Source organism: Lissotriton vulgaris, chromosome 1_1 (assembly GCF_964263255.1).
Source record: "Lissotriton vulgaris chromosome 1_1, aLisVul1.2, whole genome shotgun sequence".
Lineage (NCBI taxonomy): Eukaryota > Metazoa > Chordata > Amphibia > Caudata > Salamandridae > Lissotriton > Lissotriton vulgaris.
In genome coordinates, this window is record NC_141685.1 from 546,015,982 (window position 1) to 546,033,723 (window position 17,742).

The window sequence follows — 17,742 nt, forward strand, 5'->3', positions numbered from 1 at the left end:
GAGTCACCAAGCCTTGGCAGACGGACATGATGCACAAGAAGGTAGCTCATGTCGGCTGGAGAGGGATTACAGTTTCCCAAGTTGCTGGGAAGACTGTCAAGGCTCTGGGAAGCCAACAAACCACCACCTGTGTTGCAGAGCCGGGAGAGGTCCATGGGAAGTGACTCCTTCACTACATGGGAGATTCCTTTTTGCTTGGATGCATGCAGAGCCCTTGCTGACTCTGAGGATGCACGCCCATGGAGTTGTAGAAACTTGGAAGAGCACGGAGACAAAGTTGCAGCAGGAATCTTCTAAAGTGAAAGGTGCATGCACCATTTTATGCAGACGGTGATAGCAGCTCTGCAAACACTGTTTGCATGGACTCCTGTAGGTGGGACAATACATCCTGCAGCCCATGGGAGACCCCAGGCGTACCAATGCCCTGGGTACCTCAGTACCATAAACTAGGGTCTTACAGTGGTACCCCAGTATGCCAATTGGGGCGTGTATAAAATACTTACCAGTAAATTTAGAGGAGAGAGCATTGCCACTGGGATTCTGGTTAGCAGGATCCTGATGTCCCACTGCATGTCAATTACTGCTACTGTTTTAAGTACCTAACCAAGGTGGTGGGGGTTTTGTCTTTACCCGCATTAGGGTCCATGGCCCTTGCTATTCCACTGACGTGCAATGGACTTATGACCATATCTTCCACTCTAGATTCAGCTCTGTACCGCCAGTATCCAGTCACACCGCTTATGCACCCTCCTCAAAGTCCTGTCTCTTCCCTCACATCCTCACACTAATTGTGCTCAAAAGGGCATCTCTACAAAACACTCTTTATTGAACCCTCACTCTGTTATATCACACACTCTACTCTGATACCAAGCCTTACTTGAAACACCAGATTAGGGATGGGTGTTTAAGGCTAGTGAGGCCCCAGCTCTTTATTGAGCCACAGCTCATCATTACAGGCCTATCCCCGACCTTGTGCATCCCTGCTCGTCTGTCTGCCAACCAGCAGACTGTGGAACTAGACAACCATAGTTTAATCCAGGACCAATACTTGGCTGAATTATATGTTTGTGGTAAAAAAGATTTTTTTTCTGAGCCTTAGTTCCCTTATCCAACAAGTTTTAGACCAGCCCGAAGGAATTGATGCTCACAGCATGCACCAAACAAAGGCCTCAGCATCCACGTTCCTGTACAGTCCTAACTCCTAGCATCCATCCCACTCCTTAAATCTCATCTCACCAGTTAAATCTCACCCCTTAAGCCCTGCCACATTCTTTAGTACTTGTTTTACTCCACAAGTATCACAACCACCCTTGGTTTAGGACCCAAATTATTGTAATTGAACTCCATCACATGCCATTATACTCCAACTGCTTCTCTCTTCAAGGCTGTCCCTTCTTGCGCTGCTAGTGCCACTCAAAAGGCCTACACGCATTTATATTTTTGGACCAAGTTCTTTCTCCCATTCTTATGCGCTGTTCACTCACTCCTTCCAGCACATGTTTACTCATTCCTTCCAGCACATGCTACGTACCTACAATTTATTGTGCCCTACCCTTAAGTAGTCGTTTGCCTTACTCTAAGTACCTGTTATTCAGAAGCTCTGCTGCAACAGCATCATTGAAGTGAAACGAGCATGCTTAGATGGCTACATTCTTTACATCATAAAACCATGGAGGTCCATTGATTTCAGCTGTCTCCTCGCCAAACAGTCTATTTCCAAAGTAACGGTTAAGTAAAATAATGGTTCTGTTGGGTAAGACACATTACTTTGACACTGCTTATTATTATTGCAATCAAGAATAGATGCTCTCTGGTACACACATAAATTTGAGAAATGAATGCTCAAAATAAAAGGTCGTGAGATCAAGAGATTATATCATGCAATTTATATCAGAATTAATTCATTTTATATCTGAATTTCTTCAATGCATGATAAGACCGTCAGAAATGGTGCAGTTATGTGACATTTTGGTGAATAGTGCTCAATGAGAGCTTCAAAGTAAATCTTTCATCTACTATAAATTGTGCGCTGTACTGAATTCCCGACCCCTCCCCAACAGATACGATTGGCCACTGTGCCGTGCTGAATCAGGCTGAGACTCGCCGGTCTGAAGCACAAGTGAGTACCAGAATCTCACCCCAGGCTCTTTTAGGTGCAACTTCCTGTGCACTTGTAGCCTCTGTGATACACAGTCTCCATAAAAATTTTCAGACTGTCATCATTACTCACCCGCACCCCTGTCTTGAAAAAGACCCGCCGCGACCACCTACTGGGGCGCATGAGGGTCGAAACATCGACGCATGTCATAGGTCCAGAACCACCAGGATCCCAATAGGAACACTAGGAATCCTTGGCTGCAAATCAGCATCTGGCCAATGAAACACTTTTATATATTTGTATATAGGAAATCCGTTCTCACTGTATATTTTTTTCACTCATTGAGCACTATTCACCAAAATGTCACATAATTGCACCATTTCTGACGGTCCTATCATGCATTGATTATTATCAGTGAATGAAGAAATTCAGATATAAAATGAATGAATTCGGATATAAATTGCATGATATAATCTCTTGATCTCACAACCTTTTATTTTGAGCATTCATTTCTCAAATGTATGTGTGTACCAGATAGCATCTGTTCTTGATTGCATTAACAAGCAGTGTCAAAGTAATGTGTCTTACCCAACAGAACTATTCTTTTACTTAACCATTAATTACCTAGGTTCTGAGGGACACAGGGTTACCCCTTTTTCTTTAATTATATTTCCAAAGTAACAGCACAGTGAATGAAAATTAGATCTAACGGAATCCTTCCATTGTTGTTAATTAGTCACACTTTTTCTCGCCTACGTTAAGTTCAAGCATTACAGTGTGATAGTTTCACACATTTTCGAGATCAAAGCAGAAGTTGAAGTCATGTTATAAAGTGTAGACATACCCAGGATCAACTTTGCTTGAGAACTCTAGTGTTGCTCCATAAATGAATTGCATCACGGCATTAATTTCTACTGGGCTCACCCTGAAAAATTAAATGGATAGGGTTAAATAGGCCAATATACTTATCAATGTTAAGAAATGCTATGGAATTTGAAAAACATTTTGAAGAAATCGAATGAGATGCATTTAAAGCAACAAATGTAACAAAAATACTTGAGCAACCACATCAGAGCTTCTGTTTAGTGGGACAAGCTGCAGGGACCATGGCAGCTTAGGAAGACGGAAGAAGGAAGACGTGGTGGACGAAGCAGGAGACTCGACAGCCCAATAGAGTACTCATGGTGGAAATGATGACATCACTGGTACCTTGTGGCAAAGGGAAGTATTTCTTGTAGAGGGAGAGCTGATCGGAGCAGGCTCCCTTTTTGTGATTCAGAGCAGAGGGACAGCGGAAACACATTTCTGTGGATGGTGAGGCAGGACAAATAAATAGGAGCGTATGAAATACTCGCATGAGTTTGTGGAATTCTAGAAAATTGACTTGACGTTAATACGTCTATTTGAGAACAGCCAGTAAATATAGACTTGAACAGTTAAGAGGAAAAGTCACAAAGACAGCGGTCAACACCTACTACATTGTTGGGTTTTTATCAGTCTAGTGAGGGGGAAGATTGTGTTTGATAAACAGCGATGGCTGATGGAATCCTTTTACTGCAAACAATAAAAAGACTGAGACAAAAATCATAGTACACTTGAATGAATATCAGTACTTTAGAACAACACAGAAACACTGCACCGACTGAAGTATCAGTCTGAAAGTATATTAAACTTTAGTATCACCGCAGATTCTCATCATGTTGTTCTCCCTGCATTCAGGGGGATATACATATATAACATACCCTTTGAGGCAGATTTGGCTTTGGGAGCTTTCAGCCCAACTTCCAGACAGCATAGCAGCAAAGTAACTGGATCGGGCACATAAGATTGCTCTGAAAGAAAATAAAACAAATCAAATATTGGTTCCAAAGAACAAGGACATGTGTGTCTAGACTTGATCCATGAGGGCTATACCCATGCCACAATGATTTAAGACCACCACCTATGTAACTTAGTACATTATTCCCATTCAGATTGAAAGTGTGCAAGTTTAACCCACATGGGAATCCAGCCTGGATACAGTTCTTCAAAGGTGGACACCCAATGTATTAGAAGAACAATATAACAGACAATAAGGGTTACCAAGTTTACCCCACAAACAATGGGCTTCTCTCATTTTAAGAGTGACAAGCAGTTATACTGAAGGGCCAATGACAGGGTGGGAGCCCAAGCAAATTGACCGAGTGGAGGGGGAGGAACTATCTGCAGGAGCTTTGACCATACCAATCTAGCGGGGCAACACTAAAGATCAGATTAATTTGAAGCAGAATAATTGAGATTTCGATACAAATTTATAGAAGCTTTCATTTGTTGTCTACTGTGCCAAGCGCTTTTATTCACGCGCCCCCAACCATATTCTCAATACTTCCTCACCCCTTCCTCATTGACCCATTCATACGCTCATCAACCATCTTTAATCCTGCACGTCTAGGCAGAGTCTCATCTAGAATCCACCATCCCTAACATCTCCATCACTCCACACCCACTCTCAATCCTCTGAACAAAAGAGTGTGTGAGGGAGCGAGTAACCTTCCCAGAAGAAGTAGTGGAGGAATAAGCAGAAACGCAAGGTTCATGGCATATTTAATTTTTCAACGGTGTCCACAGCAGAAGCATGCAGGAGACCAACTCTGCAACTATAGATCAGCACTAGTGCTGTTGTACTGCTGCAGCGGCAACCAGGCTTCGGAAACTACGGTGCATGGAGAATGTGGCAAGGACATTCTTAAAGTGGGGCATGGAATCTGCTAAAACAACGATGCCTTCCATACTGATAGGGGTGGGGTTCTGGAACATGGCATCAAAATGATGCTTTACAAACTAGGGGACAATATGAAACCTGGCAGGGAAATGTGTTGTAGTGATGTTAAATGATGAACAGTTCACGTAGGTTCTTGTAGAAAGATGTATTTATTAATTAAGTAGGAATGAGGTGGTAGTTCAAGATAGTAAGAGTAATTACAAGGTAAATCCCCACCAGGAGCTGTAACCAGTCAGCTCATCCTCAGCTCCCAACTGACTCTAACATCAGAACATAACATTCCAATCAGACATCCTGTGTGGTAACATTCCATTTGATGACATAGGTAAAACAACTAGGAAGCCAACACTACACATCTTCCCCTTTTATACATTTTGCAATTGCAACCAAAAGTTAAGATGTGAACAAAGCAATTACAAATAATAACCAGATATAAGGAAGATAAATAGAAACAGACGTAGGAATGGGTTATGTAAAACGTGAACAGAAGGTACGAAGAAACGGGAGTAGAAATGGGTACATATACAGTGAAGGCAAACACAATCATAAAAGCAGTTGACAAAAGAAGAAATAAATGAAGGAAGTTTAAACAGATAAGAATCAAGAGAAGTTATGACTAGTAAAATTACAGTAACATCTAAAAGGTGGAAAATCAAGCAAGATCAAAACCAGGAAGAATCAACAAAGAAAAATCAAGAAAGATAAGAAGCAAGAAGAATCAAAAGAGAAAATCAAACAAGATTAGAACTAAGAAGAATGAACAGAAACCAAATGAAAATACCAAAGACAGCACATCTTCTCCCTAAAGGAAAAGAAGAAAACGAAAATAAGAATATGGACACCGAACACAAAATTCACGGAATCAGCAAACACACCAATTGGCCAGACTGGCGTAATTGAGAAACAATGAACCAAATAGTGAAAGGTAGAACCAAATAAAGCACAAATATGAGAAAGTTAAAATAAGAAAAATGCTCTTACATGAAAACAATTCGAAATCCCAGAATCATAGGAAGAAAGGTCAACATTAACATCCAACAAGAGCATGAAGAGAAGAAAGGTTGCCAGCAAGAATTATAAATTCTGAATGAAACCTGTAAAAACGGTTAGAAACTGGCATAATAAACATAAAACAAAGCTACTCGCATATAACACTGAGGAAAAGTTGCCAGAAAACAAAAATAGGTAGTGAAAAACTGGCATAATAATCTCTCAACAATATCACATGCATATAACCCTGAAGAAAAGTTGCCAGAGAGAATAATTAATTCTGAAGGAAACCTGTAAAAACAGGCGAAAAACTGGCATAGTAATCACATAACAGAATTACGTGCATGTGACACTAAAAACTTTAAAGTTATAAATGAATAATGACAATTCATGTAACGCACGTCTACGTACATAAAAAGTCCTGAAAACCTTTGCGCAAAGGAGAAAATCATCATAACAATCATAGAGCTCATATGAAATCATAATATAACGTTTAGTGCACTGAACCTTTAAAACTGACGTCAGCAATCAATTAATAAACCGGTAAATGTAGACAAAATGAGTCCACTAATAAGAAGAACAGAACAATTTCATTTAAATATACTGTAAACCAGAAATGACACTAAAGAATAAGAATAGAATACACAGATTATGCACTAGCACTTTGCACAGCATTTATCAAGTGTACTAGAATATTAATTGGAGAACGAAATCTCAGAGCAAGTGGTAATGTCAAAAGATAACAATAAATTAAAATAAAGTTACTACTACTAGCTGCCACCTAAAATCTAATTGCAGTAAAATTGAAAAAGGGATACGTACAACCTCAACATTAGATCAAAAGTAGTATCTGTAACCAATTTGTGAAAAGAAACAATAAACTAACATAAATAACGTAGTCACCGTTGTCAATGTGCAATCAGAATTAAAATAATTTGAATAAATAAGTGGTGTGCATGTCACCGATACCTTGGAGACATGCACGGCAATTACTTTGTGAAAATGTAGATCTTAAATTAAACATGAAAGTACCTGTGAGGAAATTCAAAGACAAATCTTGTAGTTGGAAAAAAAACGTAAATGGCATTTTGAAGAAGTTAAACATCCAAGAACGTCTTGAGGCACTGTGAAACAACGTTGAATTGGTGGGACGCACAGGTGACGCCGCACCGTGTGGTTGAAGGCACGAAATTGCAGCAAAAGCAACAACGCAGCATTTTCGACGTCATTATGAGTGAAGACTGGAAACGTTCGGCTATTCTGAGGCTGCACGCGCTTGCTGAACGCGCTGACTGCATGCTCGAGCCGTATTAACCTGAATGAATGACGGTTAAACTGCCGCTTTGGAGAGGCAAGTAGAAACTCAATATAATTTACGTAGAAATCGCCATAAGCCCCTAATAATTCCAAACCCATTTCCTCATTTAAAAATAACGTGGTTGATGCATAGTTAAAGCTGCATATAAGGGTTGGTATTAACAATTGTGGCGCTGCATGTATACAATTACGAACATAAAGTCTTGATTTATGGCAGGAAGGTCGAACACAACTTGAATGTAATTTAAAACACTGCATGCTCTTCATTAGTTAACCGGAATGTCAGAAATACGCACTGCCGGTTTAAAATAGCAGACCAATAATTGAAGTGCAGAATTCACTCGACACAGGAGTGTGGATTAACACTGCAGGCTTGAAATTCTAAAGGCATCAGGCTTTCAAATCCGGTGCAGACTTCACTCGACAATCAGACCTTCGAATACACACTGCAGGCTTATCAATCAGGTGGGTGCAGTTTAAAATCAACGTCTTAGAAACAATGACTGGCCTTCCATGTAGGCTTAACAACCAGCAAGCTTTTAAATCCAGTGAAGTGAAAATTAAAATCTTAGAACAGGAACTGGCAATGTTGCGCAAGCTTATCAACCAGGAGGCTTATCAATCAGGTGCCACGGGTATAAAATCAGGTACAGTCACTTTTCAATCAAGTGAAGTAGCTTTTAAATCAGGTGCAGCAGTAGATTAAAATCAAGGTTTTAGAAAGCAGGGACTGGCAGGTCAGTTTGAGGACGACCATAAGAGTGGAATGGTCACTGGTGGGGATTTATAACGTGCCAGTATGCTTGAAAGTTAAACTTAAATGGTTACCTTGTTTTCAGAAAGTTCATGCTTCAGTTGCTTGTAAATAAGAAGGAAAAGTCCAAAACGTCACCAATTGTAGTGATGTTAAATGATGAACAGTTCACGTAGGTTCTTGTAGAAAGATGTATTTATTAATTAAGTAGGAATGAGGTGGTAGTTCAAGATAGTAAGAGTAATTACAAGGTAAATCCCCACCAGGAGCTGTAACCAGTCAGCTCATCCTCAGCTCCCAACTGACTCTAACATCAGAACATAACATTCCAATCAGACATCCTGTGTGGTAACATTCCATTTGATGACATAGGTAAAACAACTAGGAAGCCAACACTACATGTGTACCTAACATTACTCAGCCAATATGAAAAATGGCATGACAAATGTAGGCAGCATTTTGAAAAATTTAGAACCTAGCACTGTGCTTTTTGAAGTTCGTTACTACTATTTTTGGACAGTATGTAACTACCACTCCCAAGGTTTTCCTGCATTGTTGGTAAAGTATTCAAGTATTTTGAGTGCTTTTCATGAAGGAACAATGTGGACACTAGTATCACAACACACACAATCTATTGTTGAAGGTTTGAGCCAGCTAGCAGCCTCCTGGCAGTGTGAAAGGCTCCCTAGAACCTCAAACTGTGGGTACAATGTACAGTCCTAGTCTAGTACAGCATAATGTATAAGACCACCAGGAAGGCATCTGAAGCAGGATCCTCATATTTTAAGTGCAGCCCAGGCAAGCTGATATAATAAGCATTATAATATTAGCAACACTCATGCCCACTTGATCACTGCTCCAGTATCTCTGACCTCACCTGCAGCTTTTGTAAAAAATTCGGATGCATTTGATCGAAGCATTAATTACAAAAAAGTGGGGGAGTGAGAGGAACTTGATATAGGGACCTGTGTACATTCCTCCTGGAGATGAAATACCCACACAGTATAACACCTTTGTTCCTTTGAGCAATGTTCTCTTCAAATTAACATATTTCACAGAATTAACTCATCCTACTCTACAACGGAGTTAAAATAACGCTGACACCTCACTTCCACTAACTACATCATAGGGTGCACTCTGAACTAGTAGAGATGCCAGAGGTGCTTTTGTAGGACAATCACTGTGGAAGATCTGGAAAAAAGTATTTAAAACTGTTTACTTGTAAATTATAAACTACGTTTTTTAACACCTCCCTCAAACAAGGTTAAAAACAAACAAACAAACAAAAAGGTTATTACGACCCCATTATGTCTCCAAAAGTGATGGCCTGTTACTGCCCGGGGGTTGCCTACATAAGATAAGAGTATTTGCCACAATATAGGTCCCAAAATGCTATCCAAGTAGATGTAAAAATCATGTAACCCGTCGGACTTTAAACTGACAGAGACCTGTAAGATATGAAGTATGATGACAAAAACCCAGGGCAGCCAAGAAATAAAAGGCTATGTTACAAGGAGGGTCACCGTCTAGTTCTTTTAGTAGGGCCTACCAATGAGGGAGGCCATAACCTCTCTGACCATATTGAGTGGTCACCAACAAATCTCCGTGATTTTTCTGTCAAGTTTTAGGAAATTCAGTGCCATGCATTCCTGGCTGGGAGTACGATTCTCTGAGGTGCACGATGCCATGACAGTGAAGATCATCAAACCTCAACAGTTTAGACTCATTGGCATATGAGAGCGCCTTGAATCAAAACGTCAACAGCGCGCCTAGTGGCTGAACGCACGTCTAACTGAATAGGAGAGAGTGTCATCTCACGTGGGACAAAACAACTCAAGGACATCACTTCAGATGGGAAAGGAGGGAGGGCCACTGATCTCTGGAGAATTTCCAGCTTGCCAATAAAACTGTATTGATGCTAAAAAATAGAAAACCCAAAAAATGCCTGATTGTAGTCTTGCGCCCTTAAGGTTTTATGGGTGCCCGTGCGCCATTTAACTAGGTGTTATTTAAGGATTTTAGAAAAAGCCAAAACTAGGGTGATCGGACTTTAACTATTCAGATCCACAAGATCGAAATCAGCTTTTTTCGAGAAAGGGGTAAATACATTTTTTAAAACTAACAACAAAAGAAATGCAAGTTAAGAACTGATCAATCCAAACAGTAGCGGAATGAAATAGGAACCAGGAGCCTGCAGCACAGCAATCCGACAGGGCTCCCTGAGTGATCATTGTGTTTACTCACCGGTGCAGAACTTACTTGTGAGTAAAGGCATTATGACGTTTGCCAGATAAGAGACATCCACTAAAGGGGATGGATGGACAATATGTTGTATTTAGATTGCCACTGACATGAAGGCGCATCCACCACTCTTTGGCAGATGTCCTACATAACCCAAACTCAAAATAAGATCCTATGTCATCAAAGGCAGATGAGTAATCCCACTTGCAGGAAGCTCTACCGGTAGTGGGAGAGGCACCGCACCACATGCGTGGCTGGTGATTTTAATCTACTCAAACTAAACTATACTTGTGAAAAAGCAAACACTAGCTAAAGTTTAACCTTTGGAGCCCCATGGACAGGAGGTAGAATGGTCATATTACTTAAAAAAAAAAAGTATTGGCATAGCCAATAGGTCTCGCTTTTGGGATCTTATAAGTGTTTAGCCATGCAACACTTAATGTTGTTTAATGAAGGATATTGTGCTGGATAACTCAACCCTTATAATGTCCCAAAGGCGAGACCTATAGGCTATGCATTGGGGGGCCTTATAAGCGTTTAGGTAGGGCTATTGATTTTGCCAATGTTTCTAAGCTGTGCAGTAGAGAAGTGTGGCTGCTGTGCAGCATGGTGAGAAGTTTTAATTAAAAAGTATAAGAAGCAATGAGTGATGCTGTGGTGTCATTAAGTGATGCTATGCTGGCCCTGAGTTATGCTATGGTGGCGTTGAGTGATGCTGTGCTGGTTCTGAGTTATGCTGTGCTGGCCCTGGGTGATGCTGTGGTGGCCCTGGGTGATGCTGTGGGGGTCCAGAGGGATGCTGTGGGGGTCCAGAGGGATGCTGTGGTGGTCCAGAGTGATGCTGTGGTGGTCCAGAGTGATGCTGTGGTGGTCCAGAGTGATGCTGTGGTGGTCCAGAGTGATGCTGTGGTGGTCCAGAGTGATGCTGTGGTGGTCCAGAGTGATGCTGTGGTGGTCCAGAGTGATGCTGTGGTGGTGCGGACTGATGCTGTGGCGATGCCGATTGATGCTGTGGTAGCATATAGTGATGTTGTGGTCATACTAAGTGATGCAGTGTTGTTCCTGAGTTATGCTGTGGTGGTGCTGAGTGATGCTGTGGTGGTGCTGAGTGATGCTGTGGTGAAGGTGAGTGATGCTGTGGTGAAGGTGAGTGATGCTGTGGTGAAGGTGAGTGATGCTGTGGTGAAGGTGAGTTATGCTGTGGTGAAGGTGAGTTATGCTGTGGTGGGCCTGAGGGGTGTTGTGGCGGTGTTGAATGATGCTGTGGTGGACCTGAGTAATTGCGGCTGGCGAGTGGCAGGCTACTTTTAATACAATCTGGAGTTTTGTGTAACGTATGAGTTTGAGCTGCGGTGGACTGTGGGAGTATGCAGCAAAAATGCTTGTTATTTTGGAGTGCTAAAAGGTAATATGCGAGAAAGTTATTTAAAAAGTATTGTGTGTGTGACGGAAGATTGTATGGGTTAATGGCAGAGCATGGATAAGGAAGAGTGGGGGGTGAAAAAGAGCTAAGAGCGGCAACTTGTTGATAGTAAAATTAAGGAAGGCTAAAGGAATGTGAGTATATTTGTAGAGGGGAAATGAAGAATTGTTTTGTGGGTGGTAATGTTTTGATTTGTTCTGCATTCCGGCCATCATTTGTGTCTCTTTTGCAATTTCGAAAGAGAAAGCTTGAAGCATAGCATGGAACCTGCTAAGTAAATTATAAACCTCAACTAATTACAACTAAATTATGTGAGGCTCTCGTGCTACCACCTCCATCACAATTTTATCCACTGCACTACAAGACAAGATAAAAGCATCTCTGCGGTCATTCATTTAAGACACCAAGGATGACAACAAATACAACACTCTACATCAACCGCGCACACCTCAATGGTGTAGGACCGCACCTCCAAAAATAGGCTCCAAAACGATAAACCAAAAACTATATAAATGCTAAACACTACAATACTAATGTGTCCAGTTTCAAATGTGGCAAAGACTATACCCTCACAAAAACTTCCTTTGCGCTGACCTTTAGTCCCCAAGTGCCTGCGTGCTTGCTGGCCTGTGTGCACTGGATGCCTGCGTGCTTGCTGGCCTGTGTGCACTGGATGCCTGCGTGCTTGCTGGCCTGTGTGCACTGATGCTTGAGTGCTTGCTGGCCTGTGTGCACTGATGCCTGCATGTTGGCGGGCCTGTGTGCACTGATGCCTGCTAGCTGATTGGCCTGTGTCATGCCTGCTAGCTTGCTGGCTGGCCTGCGACCTTGGGCGTTTGTCTGATAGACTTCTTGAAATCGGGTGCGCTTGTCCTTGCGCATGCTCAGTGCGTCCATGTGTCTGTCCTCTGGACCTCGTGTGAGGGGTCTGCCACTCAGGCAGGGGTCCGAAAGCCAGCCAGTCCCTGTTGCCCACGGTCCTGCCAGGCTCCACAAAGACCCCTTGTGTGCAAGCGGCCCTGCCTCGCACACAGGGCCGCTTGTACCCAGGTACACATACTCCACCGGAGGACAGAGTGCACAGGCCTGGCATGGGGGACTCGACTCAAAGGGGTCTTGTGTGGGAGCTCCCAGGGAAGGGGGAGAGAGAGTGTGGAGGGCAGGCTGAGGAGAGAGCGGGAGGGTGGAGGGCAGGCCGAGGAGAAGGATGGGCAAGCTGAGCAGAAGGATGGTCAGGCCGAGGATAGAGCAATAGCGTTGGAAGGCCAAGAAGATAGGTGGGCAGGCCGAGGAGAGAGGGTGGGCAGGCCAAGGAGAGAGGTGGAGGGTGGGCAGGCCGAGGAGAGAGGGTGGGCAGGCCGAGGAGAGAGGGTGGGCAGGCCGAGGAGAGCGGGTGGGCAGGTAGTGGAAAGAGCAGGGGGGTGGGCAAGCCAAGGAAAGAACAGGGGGATGGGGACTGGCACCCCGCCAAGCCGGGTTCCGTCCCAGGCATTCGACCGAATCAGTCGTGGTCGCAGTCTTAGACAAACTCAGAAGGGGCATGGATGAGAACAAACACCAGGCACTAGTCCTCCTTGATCTCTCCGCCGCCTTTGACACGGTGGACCATACCATCTTACTTACCCGTGTCAAGGCGGCCGGTATCGGGGGATCAGCTCTGGTCTGGCTCTCCTCCTTTCTGAGGGACCGCACTCAGGCGGTTCGGCTAGGCGACTTCACGACCACCCCCCTCCCTGTCACTTGCGGTGTTCCCCAGGGTTCCTCTCTCTCCCCTTTGCTTTTCAATCTCTATATCTTTCCTCTCATTTTCGCACTCCTGCAGCTGGAGGTCACCGTTTATAATTACGCGGACGACCTCCAGCTCATCTTTGATCTATCCCCCTCTCCTCTCTCTGTCTCTAACTTCCAGTCAACTATGACATTCATCAGGGACTGGATGAACCACAACCACCTTAAGCTGAACCCGGATAAAACCGAGCTGGTTCTCACTGGTGGTTCATCCAGCCCCTGGAACTCTCTCTTTTGGCCCCCCTCTCTCGGCCCCGCACCTACCCCTTTCACCACGGTCAAAACACTCGGTGTCAAAATAAACAACCAGCTCACTCTCCATTCACAAATTAGTTCTGTGGTATCCTCTTGTTTCCTCACTCTCCGCACTATCCGCACTGTTTCCCGTTTCTTTTCCCCCCAGGCACTTAAGATCATCATGGCCGCACAGGTGATATCACGACTGGACTACGCAAACGCTCTCTACCATGGTATCCCCGCGTACAGCTTGCGTAGACTCCAGATTATCCAGAACCAGGCAGCCCGGCTGGTGTATGGCCTTCCTCGTTATCACCATTCCACCCCCCTTCTCAGGGAGCTTCACTGGCTCCCTGTAAAAGAACGCTCCCTTTTTAAGATCGGCTGCATGGCCTTCCAGGCCCGTCAGGGCACTGCCCCCGCTTTTATCTCTTCATTAATCAATCCGTATGTACCTGCAAGAGAACTTCGGTCTTCCTCTAAGTCCCTTCTTCAGACCCCTCGTTTCACACGCAAAAAGTGGGGCGGGGCCAGCTTTTCCACCCTGGCTCCAATTTTCTGGAACTCACTCCCTGACCATCTCCGCTCTGCCACTCAGTACCTCCCCTTTCGTAGAGATCTGAAAACGTTCCTCTTCAGCCAGGCCTTCCCCTCTTAAACTCTTTTAATATCTCCTCTTATCTTTTCTTCTGGTCTCTCTCCCTCAGTTGCCAATCCCCCTAGCGCCAAGAAACCGCAAGGTGTACGCTGCGCTCTAGAAATATTTTAAATTAGAAATTAGATGGGCAGGCAGAGGAAAGAAAAGGAGGGATGGGCAGGCCGAGGAAAGAACAGGGGGATGGGCAGGCCGAGGAAAGAACAGGGGGATGGGTAGGCCGAGGAAAGAACAGGGGGATGGGCAGGCCGAGGAAAGAACAGGGGGATGGGCAGGCCGAGGAAAGAGCAGGGGGATGGGCAGGCCAAGAAGAGAGGTGGCAAACCGTGGAAAGAGCAGGAGGGTAGGCAGGCCGTAGAGAGAGGTGGAGGGTGGGCAGGCCAAGAAGAGAGGGGGGCAGGCTGAGGAGAGATGGTGGGCACACCGAGGAGAGAGGTGGAGGATGGGCAGGCAGAGGAGAGAGGGTGGGCAGACCGAGGAGAGAGGGTGGGCAGGCCGAGGAGAGAGGGTGGGCAGGCCGAGGAGAGAGGGTGGGCAGGCCGAGGAGAGAGGGTGGGCAGGCCGAGGACAGAGGGTGGGCAGGCCGAGGACAGAGGGTGGGCAGGCCGAGGACAGAGGGTGGGCAGGCCGAGGAGAGAGGGTGAGCAGGCCGAGGAGAGAGGGTGAGCAGGCCGAGGAGAGAGGGTGAGCAGGCCGAGGAGAGAGGGTGTGCAGGCCGAGGAGAGAGGGTGTGCAGGCCGAGGAGAGAGGGAGAGCAGGCCGAGGAGAGAGGGAGAGCAGGTTGAGGAGAGAGGGAGAGCAGGCCGAGGAGAGAGGGAGAGCAGGCCGAAGGAGAGAGGAAGAGCAGGCCGAGGAGAGAGGGAGAGCAGGCCGAGGAGAGGGGTGAGCAGGCCGTGTAGAGAGGTGGAGGGTGAGGGAAGGCTGTGAGGAGACAGCAAGGCAGCATGCTTATGAGGGAACAGACAGCAGGCCAGGCTGAGAAGAGCAGGTAAGAGACAGGAATGGGACAGGAAATACACAGTCAGAGGAGCTGGGCTGCGCCGGCCGCCATGGCCAAAACACTTGAAACTGCTTGTCCATTTGCTACTGAAAAGGGCAAGTACCGACAAACCTCAATTAAAATGAGAAATCACAGGCCCTGTGCACCACAGGACGCTGGAGGAGAAGTGGGGGGAGCGAGAGTCTGCAGTGTCTTACCTGGATGCTGTCAGTGCCTCGATTGTCATCCACATGCCCCGACTAAAGCAGCATTGGCCACGCGGCCGTGAAACTATGCGGCCGCGCAAGCGAAACTGATCAAGATCGCGATTGCGCAGCCGCAACAGTTTCACGGTTTCCAGGAGCTGTTGTAAAAGTGCCTCTAAATGGCCATATGGCGGCTGCGCACGTGCATGCGCGCGTGGCTACAAGCTGGTGGCCAAGCAAAGCTAGTGGGCTGGTGGTAGCACTTTGAAATGCCACTAACTAAACATCTTGCCAGATCAGCGCATGCGCTGGCTCTAGCGAGACCTAAAAAGGACATAAGAGACAGTGGGGTTCAAACTATTTTTAGACAGGAGGTTGGGTGCCATCTCACTAAAGCCATGAAGTGACTTCAACTTTCGTGGTGCAAAAGCAAGTGCAGGAACAGCCAACTAAAAACATCATTTCACGATGCCAAGGTATACTTATCTATAGAAAGCACTTTTACTATCTAAATAGGCTTTTATCAGAAACGTATGGGAACTTATTTTTCCAGCTCTGCAGCAAGCCACTTGCAGACCTATCCTTCATTTAAAATGTTTACATTTCGGTTTCTATGGGTAGAAAGACCCATTGAATGAGTTGGTTTGCACATTACATTTTATTTATTTTTCCCCCTCCACAATTCTTTTGACAGTGGTTGCACCTCCCCGCATGAATGTACACTGGCTTCAAAATCACCTTTATTGTGAGACACAAAAGGAAATGTCAAAACAAAGTTAAGGAGTGATCAGAACCATTTTAAAGGATTTATCTGGTCTTCTACTTACCAAACGAATGGTCTGAAGCAGTCTTCTCCAATACCAAGCCTCACAGTGCAGGCACATTCTGCCAGCTATTTGAACACCAAGTTATTTATTAATCGCTGTGATGTTCACAGGCAGTTGTTACAGGAAGGCGTAGTGCTGTGAGGACTCTGATTGTAAGGAGGCGATGCTCAATTACTAGCTCTGAATCTGCTGGGCAGATATGGACTAGCTAGGAGCCAATCAAAGGGCAGCACTTTGACTGCTTTAGCTGTTCAGACCTTTCAAAAACTGTTGGAAGTCACCTTCGCTTCTCAGAAGGGCAGAATCGGTGTTTAATAATTTATGCCCTGGATGAGAAGAGATTTTCAGCACATATTGGGCAGACATGCAGGTCCTGAGGGGCAGACATGCAGGTCCCGAGGGGCAGACCCGAATGAAGATGTTCTTATGTTTCACACCTCTTACTTTGTTACCACATCCTACGCCCCCTACATCTTTAATGCTGTTTGCAGTCTTCACAAAACACAATTCTCCTCAGGGCTGCCCCAATGCAGATGAACCAGAGCATGCACTTGGTCAGTGGCGGGCTACCAGTGTTGAGAAGGGCAGAACCACTTCTGGCCTTTACCAAAGCAGGGACCCACCTTTCTCTCCACAGACACCGTACAATTATGATTCAGAGTTACTTTTAGCTTGTGTTTTATTTGATTGTTAACAGTATAGTTTTGCGATTTATGAAAACTGTAAATAAAAAGTATTACTATTACCTAGTTCAATGATTCTATGGCCGGACCGGAGGCTCAGATTATGCTTTTCTTTCTCCGCTATTTATTAAAACACAAAACGCATAGCAGCCCAGAAAAGCTCTTATTGTATTGGAACATCATCATCGGTTACAATAAAGGAAGAAAACATCAAAATAAACAACATAGTGCAAATGTCTCAGACTTTCACTTCAAGTCCCAGCACTCCAACTTGGAAGATCCGAGGGTAGTCCTTTCACAGTGTCCATTATCCTTATATAAGCAGACCCCTCATTCCATTCTTTCTCTTTCTTCGCTGCTTCCGCAGCCAGTTAAGTGTTTTCTTTTTGCTCTTGGTTATTGTGGTTACCTCACTTTGGGGGTTTTCTTGATTGTGTTCGGGATCTGTGTAAGCATTAAGTGGTTGTTTTCTCCACAGAGTCCCGATAGTGTCGCGGGGGCGGGTTTTTCCGCCCCTTACGCGACTTTGTCCCGTTGTGGTTCCGCGGCGTGTATTAGCCGCTAGAGGGCACGGCACCGTCTCGTTGGTCTTCGCGCGGTTTTCTCCTCAGAGGAGCCGCGCTGAGGAACCCGACGGACGCGGAGCCTTGCCCTCATGCCCCCTCAGTGACGCTCGGTGTTGCCGGGTCTGTAGCCCCATCTCAGTGACTCCGTCACTTTTACGCCCTGTTGAGGGTCTGTATTGAGGATTACAGCGTTGCTGCCGGTGTTACCGGTTTGTGC

At 45.1% G+C, this 17,742-nt stretch overlaps 1 protein-coding gene across 1 annotated transcript in view; it reads right to left on the bottom strand.

Annotated features, from left to right (window-relative positions):
• BTBD8 (BTB domain containing 8) overlaps window positions 1-17,742 on the bottom strand; it is a 541,977-nt gene that overhangs the window by 328,182 nt on the left and 196,053 nt on the right. The window contains exons 5-6 of the mRNA XM_086953936.1: window positions 3,841-3,930; window positions 2,943-3,023 (exon numbers count right to left, since the gene is read on the bottom strand). Coding sequence (XP_086810062.1) covers window positions 2,943-3,023; window positions 3,841-3,930 — 171 coding nt within the window. The remainder of the gene's footprint in view (window positions 1-2,942; window positions 3,024-3,840; window positions 3,931-17,742) is intronic.